This window comes from Rhinoderma darwinii, chromosome 2 (genome assembly GCF_050947455.1).
Source record: "Rhinoderma darwinii isolate aRhiDar2 chromosome 2, aRhiDar2.hap1, whole genome shotgun sequence".
NCBI classification, from domain to species: domain Eukaryota; kingdom Metazoa; phylum Chordata; class Amphibia; order Anura; family Rhinodermatidae; genus Rhinoderma; species Rhinoderma darwinii.
Genome location: NC_134688.1, coordinates 205,048,690 through 205,066,782, shown reverse-complemented (window position 1 = coordinate 205,066,782; position 18,093 = coordinate 205,048,690). Strand labels below are relative to the sequence as shown.

Sequence of the window (18,093 nt, the reverse complement as noted above, 5' to 3'; positions counted from 1 at the left end):
TCGTCCTGTGTGACAGCCAGTGTCCGTGCGAGATCAGGAGCGGGGCAACAGCTGTAATACACAGCTGCAGCCCTGCTCTAACGGCGGAGAGAAGAGAAACCTCTTCTCTCCGCCGTTAACCCCTTGAATGCCGTGATCAAAGCTGATCGTGGCATTCAAAGTGAAAAATCCCCCCGACTGCCCTTTGATCGCATCACAGAAAATCCCTGTGACGCGTGTAGCACTACCTACAGAGGGCAGTCTGTGTCACTACCTACAAAAAGCTGTCTGTGGCACTACCTACAGAGGGCAGTGTGTGTCACTACTTACAAAGGGCTGTGTGTGGCATTATCTACAGAAGGCAGTGTGTGTCACTACTTACAAAGGGCTGTGTGTGGCATTATCTACAGAGGGCAGTGTGTGGCATTAGCTACAGAGGTCAGTGTGTAGCATTTGCTACACAGGGATGTGTGTGGCATAAAATTGACAAGGAACAGGGGAAAAAACGGCTGCAAAACGGGTCAAAATCGGCTGTTAAAAATTAAAAATATGCAAATGTTGGTGCAGATTTGTTGCGTAATTGCCCCAAATCTGCACCAACATTTGCAGCGGAAAAATTCTGCCACGTCTGAACGTGCCCTTAAGTTGACCAAAAAACTGAGATTTTGGTGTTTTACATTTTTTTATTTTTACGGCGTTCACCGTGCGCATTAAATAACACTATATTGTAATAGTTTAGACTTCTACGGACGCAGCGATACCAATTTTGCTTACTTTTTCTTTTTCACATTACTTAGGGGGAAAATGGGAAAAGTTTTTTTTTTTTGAACTTTTAATATTTGTTTTTTGTCACTACTAAAAACTATTTTCACTTTTTTTACACACTTTATTAGCCCCCCTAGGGGACTTGAACCAGCGATACGTTATACTAACGTATTGCAGTATATTGTCATTTTTACAGGCATCTGCCTGTGGTAGGGCTTAAAGAGGCTCTGTCACCAGATTTTGCAACCCCTATCTGCTATTGCAGCAGATAGGCGCTGCAATGTAGATTACAGTAACGTTTTTATTTTTTAAAAACGAGCATTTTTGGCCAAGTTATGACCATTTCTGTAGTTATGCAAAAGTCCAACTGGGCATGTTGAAAAGTAAAAGTCCAAGTGGGCGTGTATTACGTGCGTACATCGGGGCGTGTTTACTACTTTTACTAGCTGGGCGTTGTGTATAGAAGTATCATCCACTTCTCTTCACAACGCCCAGCTTCTGGCAGTGCACAGACACAGCGTGTTCTCGAGAGATCACGCTGTGACGTCACTCACTTCCTGCCCCAGGTCCTGCATCGTGTCGGACGAGCGAGGACACATCGGCACCAGAGGCTACAGATGATTCTGCAGCAGCATCGGCGTTTGCAGGTAAATCGATGTAGCTACTTACCGGCAAACGCTGATGCTGCTGCAGAATCAACTGTAGCCTCTGGTGCCGATGTGGCCGACACGATGCAGGACCTGTGAGTGACGTCACAGATCTGCACTGCCAGAAGCTGGGCGTTCTGAAGAGAAGTGGATGATACTTCTCGTCAGAACGCCCAGCTAGTAAAAGTAGTAAACACGCCCCGATGTACGCACATAATACACGCCCAGTTGTACTTTTACTTTTAAACACGCCCAGTTGTACTTTTGCAAGCCTCATTTGCATAAATACAAAAATGGCCATAACTTGGCCAAAAATGCTCGTTTTTTATAAATAAAAACGTTACTGTAATCTACATTGCAGCGCCGATCTGCTGCAATAACAGATAGGGGTTGCAAAATCTGGTGACAGAGCCTCTTTAACAGAGGCACAATGAAGGCAGCCCTGGGGGCCGTCATTAGGCACCTTGGCTACCATAACAACCGTCGTCACCCCCCATCTCACTGCGGGGGGACGATGAGCTATTGGTGGGGAGGAAGTGTCAGTTGTTGATCATTATAAATACCTGGGAGTGTACCTTGATAATAGACTGACTTGGAATTAAAATTGTGAAAAGTTGCATAAAAAGGGTTTGAGTCGTCTTTATTTTTTGCGTCAATTACGGTCTTTTAATGTCAGTACAAAGATGTTACAGATGTTTTATGGATCTGTTGTGGGGAGTGCTATCCTGTTTGCCGTGGTGTGTTGGTATGGCAATGCCAGGGCAATGGATATTAATAAGTTGAATAAATTAATTTGGAGTGCCAGCAGTGAGGTTGGATGTGTGCTTGACCATGTTGAGGTGGTGGCGGACAAGAGAATTATAAAAAAGTTGAACAGGATTGTAACGTGTGTCCTCAACATCCACTATATAATTTAATACATTTGCAACATAGTTAGTTTAGCAGGCGTTTTATCCTGGTTGAGTGTGGTAAAGACCGGTATAGGAGGTCTATTTTGCCTAATGCTATCCCTCTGTTTAACAAAGTTAAGATCTAAATGGACTATTGTATCATGTCTTTATGCATGGTTTTTATGTATTATATGTATCTGTATCTATATGGATCTTGTGTCTCTGCTCTCACTATACAGGATACAAAGCAGCTGTATCTCAAAAAGTATAAATCATTTTTAATAAAATGTAATTGGAAAGTTACACTAATACACATTTTTATAAAAAAATATTTTTTTTTCAAAGGTGTACATAGCCTTTAAGACTACTAATACTGTGTGGGACCTAATGAGACAATTCAAGGAGGTACATTTTGAGTATTGTGAAATAAATCGCCTATTCCTGAACTCATTGCATACTGATTGACAGAGATGAGCTCTTCACGTGTCGGGCACAACAGTATAAATACTCAGCATTATCTGTATATAGATTCCCTGTACGTTAAACAGAGCAGCATGTTCACTATATACATTGTACAGATGCTCAGCATCAATTCACATTATATATATTTCTAGGGGCTTCTTGCTGTTCTGGGTGCAGGCACGGGCATCTAATGTTGGCATTGCCCATGTCCACTCCTGATATTAGACTATCATGTAAAGAATGTTGGCATAGAATTTATAGCCTATTCTGGGTGTCATAACAGGCACCTACAGTGGGCACAAGTTGTTTTTGCGTCCCAGAACAGATAGCTGGCACAGTGGGTAAGCTAATAAAATAACTTTATAACCCGGTTGTCATGGAATGTATAAGCTGTTTCTACACCAAGGCAGCAAAAACTGCGCAAATATAGTAGAATTATCATTAAACTGTTTTGGCATTTTTAGAACTTTTTAACATGAGTTTAAAAAAATTATTTCTGTAGAAGGGGAATGGATTATTATTATTATTATTATTATTTTAATAATTGTTATTATTATTATTATTATTATCATTGCACCTTTAAAGTATACAGAAATATTCTACCTATTATGTTTTTATACTTTTCATATTAAATACGTATTTTAAATATTACAACTGACAATACATATCTTATATATTACTTAAATATAATATATACGTCTATTAAGAAATGATTGTGACTATATTATACTGCGGTTGTAGATGTGTTTACTGTGTAGCTGTACTGAAATCCAGCTGTGGATTGCTTGTTGCTATGATTCCACTAATGGACGTTAGGGGGAGCTCTTCCATTCCGGCTTCAACATCCGTGCCTGTTCCTGATTTGACTCACTCCTCTTCATTCGGTCTATCTGGCTGTGGGATTACAACAATGTGGATGCAGTGTGGAAAGCAGCGGTACTTGTGCGACTTCTTACTCTGAGGAATAGGACTCTGTATTGTGTGAACGACTCCTGAGCTACAATGTTTGGGGAGTCGGTGTTCTGTGACAGGAGGCTGTGCTATGCTGTAAGTACTGCGGTTTCTTCTACCTTTGTATTATAGACACAAGTGACTAGTGATGTTCAGTGTGACCTAAACTGTACACTGCTGTTCATGTATATGGTGCAAGCATACGTATATAAGTTTGTAGTGTGGTGCTGTGTGTGTATTGGAGTGTGTCCTATCCATTAATGCAGGTTACCCGATTTCATGTAAATATCAGACTTTTTGTTAGACTTTGTTAGGTTGGTCATTATGAGATATGGACATAAAACTTTTGCAACACTTTCAAGGCTACATTATATTAAAAGAAATGGGACCTGGTCCCTCTGAGGCGTTATAAACATAGTTGCTGATTTGTCACATGTAAAATGACGTCCAGAAGACACTTTCTTATATTGTGTATACGTGTTTCTTTATCCAGCATATATTTACAAACATAAAGTGTTACATTGTGATACATATTATTGTCCCCGATTGCTATGGGTGATATTGACTATATACTGCTTATTTGTATGCATTGTGTTACTTTCCATATAAAATAGTCTATGGCTGTTTTTGGAAGCAGAAGTTAGAAGTGGAGTTTGTAGTGCGGCTACAGTAAAGCGTCAGTTGTCATGTACTCTCAGCAGGATGTGTGCGTGGACTGATAGACAACATCTGCTCTGCCCACCAGGCGTCCCAATCTAGAAAACTTCTAGGGAGGTGGGCTTGATTTATAGCATGATGACTGTTGAAAGATGGGGGGTGGTGGTGGTGGTCGTCGTCATTGTGGTGGTGGTGGGTGATGGCTGAGATCATATTTGTCCTTTGACTCCCCTTAAAGGGTTTTTTCCAGGTTGTTTTCTAATAGCCAAGGAACTTGTTGGTAATAGAAAGAAGCTCAAACTTTCTCATATACTCACTGATGGACTTCTTCTGCCCCGTCAGTGGTTTCCGTCAGTACAGTATGAAGTTTGATCCATAGTGATCACTATTTTACAGGTACAAGGGGTTTTTGGGAAAACGACTGCATACAGGTCAATGGTTATAGACATAGTGATTATTCATACAACATCAATAGTTAACCCAATAATGTATGGTGCCAAAACGATAGGATACAGTCATTTGAATTCCTTTCAATTTTGAATCGACTGTATATGACATCAGTTTGTCTTGGTGATTTTTACGCAAATCATTACAAGTATTTGGCAATCTGACAAGTCATAAATTATATTCACTGTGACGGAAATGGAACATACTGATTATAGAGAATCATGTACTATATATGCTTCTGTATGGATGAACGCCTCATGATCCTGCAGCAGATTCTTAGTATTTCGGGGAAACCATCAAACTGCCCATCAGCTGTGGCACAAGAATTGTAAAAGTCTTCATATTGAGCTGTCTTCTGTCAGCGCGGAGCATTAGGTAAAAGTTCATTCCCCTCAATGCTATAATGAAGAATGTGCCGCTCATGGCTAGGAAATTCTAATAGTCCTCACTTTACACTTTATTGCCAGTATACAAATATTAGCTGGTAAGCTTTCAATGTTGTATTTACTTAGTGCCTGCTAAACATGCATACAAAAATGTACAAAGACATCAGATATTCTCCCAAGTGGCTGAAATAATTCTTTTGCATAGAGCACATGAGGCTGCGGGTAACCTATATGGACATCTAGATATTTATTGGGACTCTGTTGTTTGCATTTACCTGCAGATACGTTTCTTCAAGTGTGAAAAATTGTTCCTACACTAGCAAAACAGAATCCCTAAAATACAATCTGTGCAATTCCCCTTAAAGAGGTTCTCCTTCCAATCACTATGGGATCCGCAGCATGTGGCTTTTATGAATCGGCAATTCCCAGCTTGCCTTTGGCTGCCAGGGCATGCTGGGAGTTATAGTTTTTACAGCTGCACAATAAAATGGTAGCAATCACAGTGATTGGATTAGGGAGATTTGTATGCAGATCAGATCAATATCATCATTTACATGTAGTGAACACCAACTCTCTCCCTCAAATTGTGCTTAGGATCCATAGAACTCGGTGTACACCTACCTTATCCGTGACAGGCTCTTTATAAACAATCACTACTATCTTGTTATAACGTGAGTGGGCCATGTGTCTGTCTCATTGACCTGTAGTTCTGAAATCTGGGAACCCATCAGAATAAATGAAATGTTATTTGTGGGTTTTGCCATAGACTGCCGTATGGTGGAATTTCTTAGATTAAGGCCTTCACGTTGTTACCTCATGGAATGTGGCGTGACTCTGTCTATTTGTGTGGTTTTTTTTAAAACATGAAACGTTTTCTCTTTGCTATGTTTAGATGCTTTATTTTGAAGTGAGTTTCTGTGTCAGGCTTCAGCAAACCACTTCCTTCTTGTACAATGTATAAGTCCAGCCATTTCCTTTATTCTGATGTAAAGAGACGTTTGCATACAGCTGATGTCAATGAAATGTTCATCTCGCTGCAAATCTGTGAAAAAACTGGAACTTTATTGCTTATTAATGTTTGTTGTAGTTTGCCCTATTTATTTTACTTGTACCTTTTTTTTCTCGTGCATTGTGCTTTGTGTAGTTTTTCATTGTGCGTTCATTGTATATCATTTAGTTAATAATCTTCCAGGCCATGTTTAAGTTAGCTACTGTTTCTACAATTGCCAAGTAGAAAATGACAAGATAGTAATTGGTGCATGCACTTCCACATACCTAGAGAGGAAATTCCTTTTACCCCAAGAAGAGTTTTGTCAACAATAAGATAACATATCCCCCAGGCACACTATAACTCCATGCACGCTACGCCAATGGCTTCCAGGTGCTGCAATTCTCTTTCATTTCATTGGACGGTTTCCATAACATGTGCTTGGTTTTATTTTAAGATCAGACATAGAAAAATGACATCATCAATATGGAAACAAGATGAATAATATAGGTCAGCAACATTCAGAATATTGTATTACTAATAGTTTTTATGCACTCATATAGAAATATATATTTCAATTACTTTTTGTTGCTCTAACTTTCCAGTTAAAGATAAAGTTTGCCAAATGAGATAAAAATATCACAATGAATCATGAACAGCAAAGATAAGATACATCTGGCTAAAGAAGTCCTTTTTTCTATATTCTTGTTTTATGAAACTTGATATTTCTTATTCACAGATAAGTACAATAATATTGCGTTACTGTAGAGGTTACTTGGTGAATAGGACTAGTAAAGCTGGCCATAAATATCACATAGTTGATTCATTCATCATGGCTAAATATCCATGTTATTCTAATAGAGCTAGTAGGATCTGCTAGACACATATCGCTCTGCTTATAACTGAGGAACCAAAAGGAAAGGAATGCAGCGCTGGTCGAGCATGTGCACCAGCGTTCCATTGTAATGGAGCACTGCAGGGGAATTTCTGTCCCTCATTCCCCTCATCGCTGGGGGCCCCAGATGTCAGACCCTCAGCGATCACACTGTAGATAGGGAATATATGTGTTTGTGGGAAAAGCCCTTTAAATGGATTTATCACCCGTGGATAGGTGGTATTTATTGGTTCCAATTTGGGGTACATGCAATCACTTTTTAGCACAGTGAACGCCATCAAAAAAGTTTTCTGCTCACTCTGCCTTCAAAAAAATGCAATAAAAAGTGATGAAGTACGGTGAATCTGTTGAAAGGGCATGACCACACATGGCGGAATTCCTCCGCAACTGTCCGCATCAATGCCGCACCTAATCCGGGTTGCGGATTACGGCTGCGGATCTGCACAAAATGTGCAGAAAATTGATGCGGACTAGCTGCTGCGGACTGCGGGAAAAGTGCTTCCCTTCTCCCTATCAGTGCAGGATAGAGAGAAGGGACAGCACTTTCCCTAGTGAAAGTAAAAGAAATTCATACTTACCGCCCGTTGTCTTGATGACGCGTCCCTCCTTCGGCATCCAGCCCGACCTCCCTGGATGACGCGCCAGTCCATGTGACCGCTGCAGCCTGTGCTTGGCCTGTGATTGGCTGCAGCCGTCACTTACACTGAAACGTCATCCTGGGAGGCCGGACTGGAGACAGAAACAGGGAGTTCTCGGTAAGTATGAACTTATATGTTTTTTTACAGATACATGTATATTGAGATCGGTAGTCACTGTCCCGGGTGCAGAAACAGTTACTGCCGATCGCTTAACTCTTTCAGCACCCTGGACAGTGACTATTTACTGACGTCTCCTAGCAACGCTCCCGTCATTACGGGAGCCCCATTGACTTCCTCAGTCTGGCTGTAGACCTAGAAATACATAGGTCCAGCCAGAATGAAGAAATGTCATGTTAAAAAACCAATACGCTCCGCACCACACATAACATGTGCATGACAGCTGCGGACTTCATTGCGGAACTTAGAATCTCCATTGAAGTCAATGGAGAAATTCCGCCATGAGTCCGCAACCAGTCCGCCACTGCTCCGCAACATCCCTTGCATGCTGCGGACACCAAATTCCGCTCCGCAGCCTATGCTCCGCAGCGGAATTGTACGCATCGTGTAAACGAACACTGCTAAATTAAAGTGAAAGTCAATGGAGAAACGGCTCCGCTGCGGATTAACGCTGCGGAGTGTCCGCAGCGGAATTTAAGTGAAAATCCGCCATGTGTGAACCCGCCCTAAAACTGATCTGTTATATAATTTATGGATCCTGTAAAAAAGACATCATGATGCCAGTGTGAACAGTGTCTCTCACAGGGCTATTAAAATCAGTGAACATGGTCAAAGAGGCTTGAGTACTCATGCATTTGAGTGTATCATATGTTTTTAAGTAAATAAGTAGAGGTAACACACACTTCTCCTGTACTTTAATCCAATCCAAGTTTTTATTTACCTACAATCATTAGGTGTAAAACCCATTGTATGGATTTAATAAATGTAACAATAAGATTATCACAGGGTGTCCAGCTGCTGAGACCTCTAACAAAGAGCTGTAATCTGTGGGGGAACCTGGCAGCAAGTGTTCAATTCCCCTGCATTGCCACCACTGGAGAAATGTGGCATTACACAGTGTCCATTGAAATCAATAGGCTGTCCTTATAATGCACATTATAATGTCTTGTTGGATTCTGCAGAGGGGGAGACACTCTTTTGTACCTGCTCTCCACTCTGGTTTTCTGAAGAGGAGACCTCTCTTTATTAACTCTCTGATACGGTATTTGAAAATGGGTTTTCTCAACTGGACAACCGCATTCAATGAACTCTTCTCTTTTTAAGGATACATTTATGAAATTTATAATAGACAGATATAAACTGTCTAGCTTTTACCATTTTGTGCATATTTTGAACCTCAATGACTGAGTAAATGAGCCATAGATTTCCCTAATAACATAATTATCAGCTCGCACGGATAGTAGTTTGATTTACCCTCCACCTTCTAGTGCTGACACGTCTTGTAATGCTTTACCTTGAATTGAGGGACTTTATGTTTCTCCACCTCAGTAACCTGATAAGCTTCACTTTTGTCTGACATCACATTTTCAATTTTTACACATGATTTATTTTTCATGTAATTCTAAAGGACATGGATTTACCCAGCATTATAGTTACAAGTAATAAATAGTAAGATACCCCTTACAAATAGATTTTTGTTGCTAAACTATAGCCTCCCAAATGATCATGGTTTTGAAGGTAATGACACTCAAGCATCGTGAAGAGGTATTTCTTTAATGTTGTGTTATGATATGTTGGTCATTGCTCTCACTTAGGGTATGTTCACACGCACTAATTACGGACGTAATTCGGGCGTTTTTGCCCCGAATTACGTCCGAAAATAGCGCCTCAATAGCGTTGACAAACATCTGCCCATTGAAAGCAATGGGCAGACGTTTGTCTGTTCACACGAGGCGTATATTTACGCGCCGCTGTCAAATGACGGCGCGTAAATAGACGCCCGCGTAGAAGAAGTGACCTGTCACTTCTTTGGGCGTAATTGGAGCCGTTATTCATTGACTCCAATGAATAGCAGCGCTAATTACGTCCGTAATGGACGCGGCGTTCAAGCGCCTGCACATGCCGTTATACGGCTGAAATTACGGGGATGTTTTCAGGCGGAAACATCCCCGTAATGTCAGCCGTTACGGACGCTGTCGTGTGAACATACCCTTAGTGGTTTCCATGACTCTCATTATTGTCATTGCAAGGTGACTCTACGCACGTGTGATCACCTCTCCTTGCAGTACTAGGACCAAAACTAGTCCCCGCCAATCAGAGTTACATGACATTTCCGCTCATTATATAAGAAAGCTCTGTAATCTTAAACTGCTCGCACACATTAGATCCATTGACCAAGCAGACTGATAACATTTAAACAAATAGTTATCCTTTGTCTATGGTCAGCTTTGCATAAAGCCTGATTCAGACGAACGTAGCGTTTTTGCGCACGCAAAACACGCAGCGTTTTGCCTGCGCAAAAGCCACTTGACAGCTCCGTATGGCAGCAGCATATGATGCGCGGCTGCGTGGTTTTCGCGCAGCCGCCATCATTATGACACGCCATTTGGATGTTTGTAAACAGAAAAGCACGTGGTGCTTTTCTGTTTACATTCATCCTTTTGACAGGTGGTGCGCGAAACAGCAAGTTCGCACAAAAGTGCTTCCGTGCGGCATGCGTGGTTTTCACGCACCCATTGACTTCAATGGGTGCGTGATGCGCGAAAAACGCCGAGATATTGATCATGTCGCACTTTTTACGCAGCGGGCAAACGCTGCGCAAAAAGCACGAACTGTCTGTACTGCCCCATATACTTCTATTGGTTCATGCGTAATGCCACGACACTACAATCAAGATCCATGGGCATGTTACAACTGGCTACAACTTGACTGTGATATTGTGGCAGACACATGAGATTTGTCCCACTTTGCAGTAGTGATCTTCACTCTTGTGTGACAGGTGACAGAGGCCAAATGTCAATGTATTATTCCGCCTATTGATATGTTCTTTATTTTTTATTATTTATCAATTTGTTTCCTTTAGAATGTATCTTTGTGATAAGTTGTAATTTGAAATAAGCTCATATAAAACATTTGTGGACTGTCAGCTTGAAATAATTACATGTTGCCAGTACCATAGAAGATAATTTGTAGAGACCTCCTTGATTTGTTGCTTTCAGATACACGCTCGTGTCCGTACAAAAACAGGCTTGTTCATCTGCTCCACATGCGGATCAGTAGCAAAACAAAGTGGTGCACTTTTACTACTGGATAAAAGCTCTCGGTACACACTGGGACTGATGTCACGTATTATCACAGGCCGTCCTGTCATTCTTTGTAGGGCAGCAATCTGCACACTATACTATCAGCAGTGACATAGACCTACATGTAAGGCAGCTGGTATGAGTACAATATCGCATTCCAGTGAAAATATTATTTCTGCAAACAAGGAATCCTGTAAATCATGAGCAACTCAAATCAACTCATCCTCCACACAGGCTGCAGATTTTCTTCTGTTTATGTTAGCTTTGTGTATACATGCAAGAAAAATTATCCATGTCATTTTTAATATATGACTTCAAATTAAATATGGATGGCATTTTGCAGATTATTTACATTTGCCACTAAAACCCAATTTATTAGACTGGGCACTTATCGTTAGGATTGACGCATGTTCTGCAGTGAATGCTTCATCTAGAACAATAATTAAACATGTAAATGCACAAAATTATGAGCAATAAGGAAAAAAAAGAAAAATAGCTTTTCATTGCTCTTAAAAATGCATAAAAATTAGTCAGCAGCGGCATTGGTAAATATAAATTATGTTTTTAGCAATATTTATAATGCATAGCGCACAGCTCTTCAGTGCCCACCGGAGTAGAACACTCCGTCCTGATGATCGCTCTGATGGAAAATCTCCTTTCGATAATGTCAGTTAGGGGTGGGCATACCATATGTATAAACTGTGCAGCTGCATAGGGACCCAGTAGACAAAGGGGACCACTGCCGCCTTAACAACTGTTTCCTATTGTCTATTAGTTGCATGTAAGAGTCTAAACTAGTGTAATGTATGGCTCACAATTGTAGTGGATTGAAAGAGAGAGTGACACAAGAGAGGTGCTCTATGATGAGCTATTAAAGACAGAGGGGCCCATATACAGTTCTTGCACAGGGGCCCTCTGGTTTTTGTGTCTGCCCTTGCTCTAAGTGCTTGTCTGTGTTTTTAAAAATGGTTCCTTGTAAACAGGACTTTACTCTGGTACCTCTTGCTTTTGCAGTTGCTTTAAATGGTCACTAACTTTTAAATAAACTTTTCAGAAATCAATAGTACAAGAAAATATAAGAAAATTTGTAACATATCCTATTAGAGAAAGATGCTTCTTTCACCACTTATCAGGCTCCTTTGCTCCCCTCACCCCTAACTGTTCATTCACTCTGAATTTACTAGCAAATGTATCGGACTCAGTTCACTGAAGAATCAGACTACAGCTGCCCAGGGCAGTTTATGGAGGGGGGGGGAGCAGGTCCAGAGAGGAAGAGAGAAACACACAGAGAAGCTGCCACAGCATCTAGTAAGTGTTCTATCTCACCTCGCTGCTGGACTCACAGTTACACTGCTCATTACTGCTGTGTAATCTCCTACATGTTGCTGCAGCTTCTACAGTATATATGTGATAGAGATAGAAGCACAGGATGTTCTCTTCTCTTTGTGCAGTGTATAGAAAATATGATTGAGGTTAGACTCCACCCACTAGCTCAGAGATACTTGAGAATTAGAGATAGATCCTGCAAAGGTAAAAACTGCTAAAAAATAATAAAATAAAATGGAGGAAACAAGTCATATGACTAGAAATAGTGTTATTCCACATGTACACACATATGACAGCTTATGCTGAAAAGTCACCTAAGAAGTTAGGTACACTTCAAGGCTTAACTAGGAAATTGCATGAATAGCAACGCCATACCATACTGTTCTTCATGCGTATTTACAGGAATTGGAATAAAAGCAGATCATGATATATATGTCTTACATAGTAGAAATATTAAGTTTCTTTACTAAGTGGAAATGTGAAAGGGACCATTTAGCAAAGCAGGTAAGCATATCGCCTCTTCTTTCCACTGCCTCTGTGCATTTCTTAACACGTCTGCTGGAAAAGATAACATAGCTGATAATAGCAGGCATTTCAACATGTATATATCAGTAATAACAGAATGAGGAAGTGACGGATTGTTCACATACCAACTTATTACACTTCTTAGGTGAAATGTATTTCTAAAAAGAAAACAATAGCTGCTAAATGTTTAACTTTTCTGCCAAATGTGTTAGTAATGGTTTTACTGCAGTATCAAGGCTGTCAGTCAACTCTTGTGAGCACGGCCAAGGCTGCCTATGTAGAAATGAATGTGCCATCAATAGCAGTATATCCAGGAGAAACATTCACACTGAGCCAGTATAAAAACAATGAGAGAGAGAGGCAAGGCTACCGGAAATACATTGCATCTGGTTCATAGGGATGAATGATGAACACTACAGTGAGCGGAGAATGAGCGCAAGAAACAAAGAAATGATGAAGTCAAAAGAATGTAAAGTATAGAAAAATTAGACTTGTTGCTGTAGCAACTAAAAACAATGGCAGTTTTTGTTTTTTTCTCGATTTTTTCCCAAATTTATTGTTTGTACATATGTTATGTATTTAAAACCCTCTGTGTTTTTGTACAGCTCCCTGGAATGTATTAGCGCTATAATTACGTTCCCATAAAGTGATAGTTATTATCTCTTTGGTGACATTTTTCAAATGAGACAAATGTATACACAGAACCGATGGATTAGTGGGAGGTGGTACTAATGTGCTTTTGCACAGCAAATGGATCAGTTCTCCTTTGTGTTTACAATATTAACCCAACGTACGCAAACACAGATGAAATCTCATTATGTCTAAGAAATTAACTCAAGTCACACTGAATATCAGAGTGCCTACATACTTTGCAAATTTCTTGTGATGTCATACTTTGCAAATTTCTTGTGATGTCATACTTTGCAAATTGCTTTGCGATGTGACCTCATCAGCAAAGTGATAGGAAATGAATCTCCAGACTGGTACTTAGACTACAGTCAATTCTAGATTGTATAGATTCTACAACGGTGTCACAAGTGTCTGTTTGCATTACTGTTATGCCAATCACACTTGGAATAGTAGCAAGGAGCATAATGGAAATTGAAGATATTAAAACTAGGCATAATTGTTTGATTCTTACAGCAGTCTGTAAATGGAGTTCTCAGTAGTTGAGGTTTTAGTTTTGTAATCTCCAGATTGCACAGCTTATAGGGATCAATGGTCACGGGTTAAATGAGACAAGTTGGACGCGGTCAGGGGATCTAGGACCAAGCTTGACATTACCAGTTGCATAGTCAAGCACAGGGAGGATTACAGGTTCCTAGGAATAAAGGTATCATACCTACTATATTTTTGTCTTTTTTTATACAAAAGTATTTAACGTTGCATATTGTTTCTGACTAAGACGGTACTACACTATTTTTTTTATAGGTTCCTAGGAAAAACACTTCCATGTCTCTATTGCTGTGTGTGTGTATAGTATCAGATTTTTTATGCCTTTAATTGTTGCCGATTATTAGCATTTTAAAACAATAAAGAATTTACTGTAATGTTACAAAATTAAAATGATATTACAGATGTAATGGGTAGAAATGGCTCCTATAATGTGAGCTATTCTTTAATTTAGCAAATGAAGAATTACGAATAGATTTCCAATATGCGCCATACTTTGCTTTGGTTTATTAAGTGGATTGTACAGGATTAGAAAAACATGACTTCCTTATTCCAGAAATAGCGCCATACCTGTCCAGGGGTTGTGTCTTCTATTGCAGCTTACTTTTATTGTAGTGAAAGTGGCTGGGATGCAATACCACACACAACCTGTGGACAGGTGTGGTGCTGTTTTGGGAAGAAAGCAGCCATGTATTTCTAAAACCCTTTTAATGCCTTTTTTGGGAATGGTTCTGTTCTTCAAAAAAGAACTGATGTACTTAAAAAAAGTGATCTTTAATCGATCTGCACTAGTAGTAAATAGCAAAAAAAAAATAATTATGCTAGTCCAGAGCTTAGTGGTTGTCTATGCTGGTCTGTTTGCGTAGAATCTGCGTATCCACCTTCCTTTTTTACTACTGCGTTTATTAACAAACTGATAAATAGCCCTTGGCGTCAGTTTCTCATTTTTATTTTTTTTCCTCCCTGCCTTTCAAAAGCTATAACTTTTTTATTTTTTCATCGACATAACCGTATGAGGGCTTCTTTTTTGCAAGACGAGTTAGGCCATGTTCAGATGTGGCGGAATTTTTCCAGTGCAAATGTTGGTGCAAATTTTGGTGCAGATTCGGGGCAATTACACAACTAATCTGTACCAACATTTGCATATTTGACAGGTAATTCAGATGTTGTGGATATCACAGCGGACTTGCCACAGATTTCAGTTTTTGCATTGCAGGAACTGAAATCCGCAGTGAAATTCTGCTGCTTCTCCGCAATAATGAGCATGCTGCGGAGGGAAAATTCTGCACCGCAGTCTAATTTCTGCACAGTTATTTTCCGCAACGTCTGGACTTAGGGCATGACCACACGTGGCGGATTTCCTCCGCAACTGTCCGCATCAATGCCGCACAGAATCTGCGTTGCAGATTCTGCTGCGGATCTGCAGAAAATGTGCAGTAAATTGATGCGGACTAGCTGCTGCGGACTGCGGGAAAAGTGCTTCCCTTCTCCCTATCAGTGCAGGATAGAGAGAAGGGACAGCACTTTCCCTAGTGAAAGTAAACGAATTTCATACTTACCGGCCGTTGTCTTGGTGACGCGTCCCTCTTTCGGCATCCAGCTCGACCTCCCTGGATGGCGCGCCAGTCCATGTGACCGCTGCAGCCTGTGCTTGGCCTGTGATTGGCTGCAGCCGTCACTTAGACTGAAACGTCATCCTGGGAGGCGGGACTGGAGACAGAAGCAGGGAGTTCTCTGTAAGTATGAACTTATATTTTTTTACAGGTTGCTGTATATTGGGATCGGTAGTCACTGTCCAGGGTGCAGAAACAGTTACTGCCGATCGCTTAACTCTTTCAGCACCCTGGACAGTGACTATTTACAGACGTCTCCTAGCAACGCTCCCGTCATTACGGGAGCCCCATTGACTTCCTCAGTCTGGCTGTAGACCTAGAAATACATAGGTCCAGCCAGAATGAAGAAATGTCATGGCAAAAAAGCAAGACGCATCCGCAGCACACATAACATGTGCATGACAGCTGCGGACTTCATTGCGGAACTTAGAATCTCCATTGAAGTCAATGGAGAAATTCCGCCATGAGTCCGCCACTGCTCCGCAACAGACAGAGCATGCTGCGGACACCAAATTCCGCTCCGCAGCCTATGCTCCGCAGCGGAATGTTACGCATCGTCTAAACGAACACTTCTAAATAGAAGTGGAAGTCAATGCAGAAACGGCTCCGCTGCGGATTAACGCTGCGGAGTGTCCGCAGCGGTATTTAAGTGAAATTCCGCCACGTGTGAACCCAGCCTAACTTTCCTAAAAATGTATAGAAACAAATGTAAAAAACGGCTGTTGCAAAATTCCACTGCAATTCCGCCACGTCTGAATGTGCCCTAATAGTTTTTAATGTCACTATTTAATGTACCATATAATGACATTTTATTTTTTGTGGGGTGGAATGGGAACATACTGCGACTCCTCCAAAGTTTTTGGGGTTTTGCTTTTACAGTGTTTACCATGCATAAAAAAACGACATGCTAACTTTATTCTACGGGTTAATACGATTACAGAAAAAACAAATTAGTATCTTTTTTTTTACAATGTACTACTGTAGAAAGAAAAAAATATTTGTTAAAAAATATTTGTTTTGTGTCACCATATAACTTTCTTATTTTTCTGTTGATGGAGCAGTCTTTTTGCTGGGCGAGCGGTAGTTTTTATTAGCACATACGACTTTGTGATCACTTTTTATTCAATTTTATTTGGGAGGTAAGGTGACCAAAAAAACAGCAATTCTGGATTTTTGTTTTTACAGCATTCACCGTGCGTGTTAAATAACGTATAATAATAGTTTGGACTTTCATGGACATGGCAATAGGTTATATGTTTATTATTCTTTTTTTTAAATTATATTACTGAAAAAACTTTATTTAACTCTTTATTCAATTTTTTTTGTAGTCCCCCCCCCCCCCCCCAACATAGAGGACTTGAACAAATGATTGTTGGATCGCTGGTACAGTACACTGCAATACTTATGTGTTGCAGTTTATTGTAAATTTTACCAGCTCCTATTAAGCCCTGGCTCTGGCAGAATGATGGCAGACCTGAGGCTTCCATGACGGGAGACCTGAGGCTTTCATGACAACCGTCGCAAACCTTGTTGCCGTGATTATTATTTCCAATCCCGGCCTTTTTAGTGAATCGTCAGCTGTTACATACAGCCGACGCCTGCTGAGTATAGAGTGGGCACAATCTGTGAGCCCACTCCATGCTCCTCTTTGGCGAACGTGACGTACAGTAACATCATATCTCGCCAAGGGGTTCATAAAATAAAAATAGGCAGACCAATCATAGTGTATGTAATGATAAAAGTAAGGCCGGGTTTAAATGCTGCGTGCGCAAAAGGCACTTAAGGGTATGTTCACACGGCCTATTTACGGACGTAATTCGGGCGTTTTTGCCCCGAATTACGTCCGAAAATAGCGCCTCAATAGCGCTGACAAACATCTGCCCATTGAAAGCAATGGGCAGACGTTTGTCTGTTCACACGAGGCGTAATTTACGCGCCGCTGTCAAATGACGGCGCGTAAATAGACGCCCGCGTCAAAGAAGTGACCTGTCACTTCTTTGGCCATAATTGGAGCCATTATTCATTGACTCCAATGAATAGCAGCGCTAATTATGTCCGTAATTGACGCGGCGTTCAAGCGCCTGCACATGCCGGTAGGGCTGAAATTACGGGGATGTTTTCAGGCTGAAACATCCCCGTAATTTCAGCCGTCACGGATGCCCTCGTGTGAACATACCCTTACAGCTCCGTGTGTCAGCCCCGTATGATGCGCGGCTGCGTGATTTTCGCACAGCCGCCATCATTATGACACTCCGTTTGGATGTTTGTAAACAGAAAAGCACATGGTGCTTTTCTGTTTACATTCATAGTTTGACAGCTGTTGTGCGAATTACGCTCGTACCACAGAAGTGCTTCCGTGTGGCATGCGTGATTTTCACGCACCCATTGACTTCAATGGGTGCGTGATGCGAGAACAACGCACAAATATAGGACATGTCGTGAGTTTTTCGCAGCGGACTCACGCTGCGCAAAAATCACGGACTGTCTGCAC

At 40.9% G+C, this 18,093-nt stretch overlaps 1 protein-coding gene across 2 annotated transcripts in view; it reads left to right on the top strand.

The window, feature by feature from the left end:
• Positions 1-3,611: 3,611 nt before the first annotated feature.
• Positions 3,612-18,093, top strand: part of ARHGAP6 (Rho GTPase activating protein 6) — a 285,658-nt gene continuing 271,176 nt past the window's right edge. For both annotated transcript variants that reach the window (XM_075852748.1, XM_075852747.1), the window contains exon 1: positions 3,612-3,790. In XM_075852748.1, the coding sequence (XP_075708863.1) occupies positions 3,746-3,790 (45 nt within the window). In that variant the 5' untranslated portion in view covers positions 3,612-3,745. The remainder of the gene's footprint in view (positions 3,791-18,093) is intronic.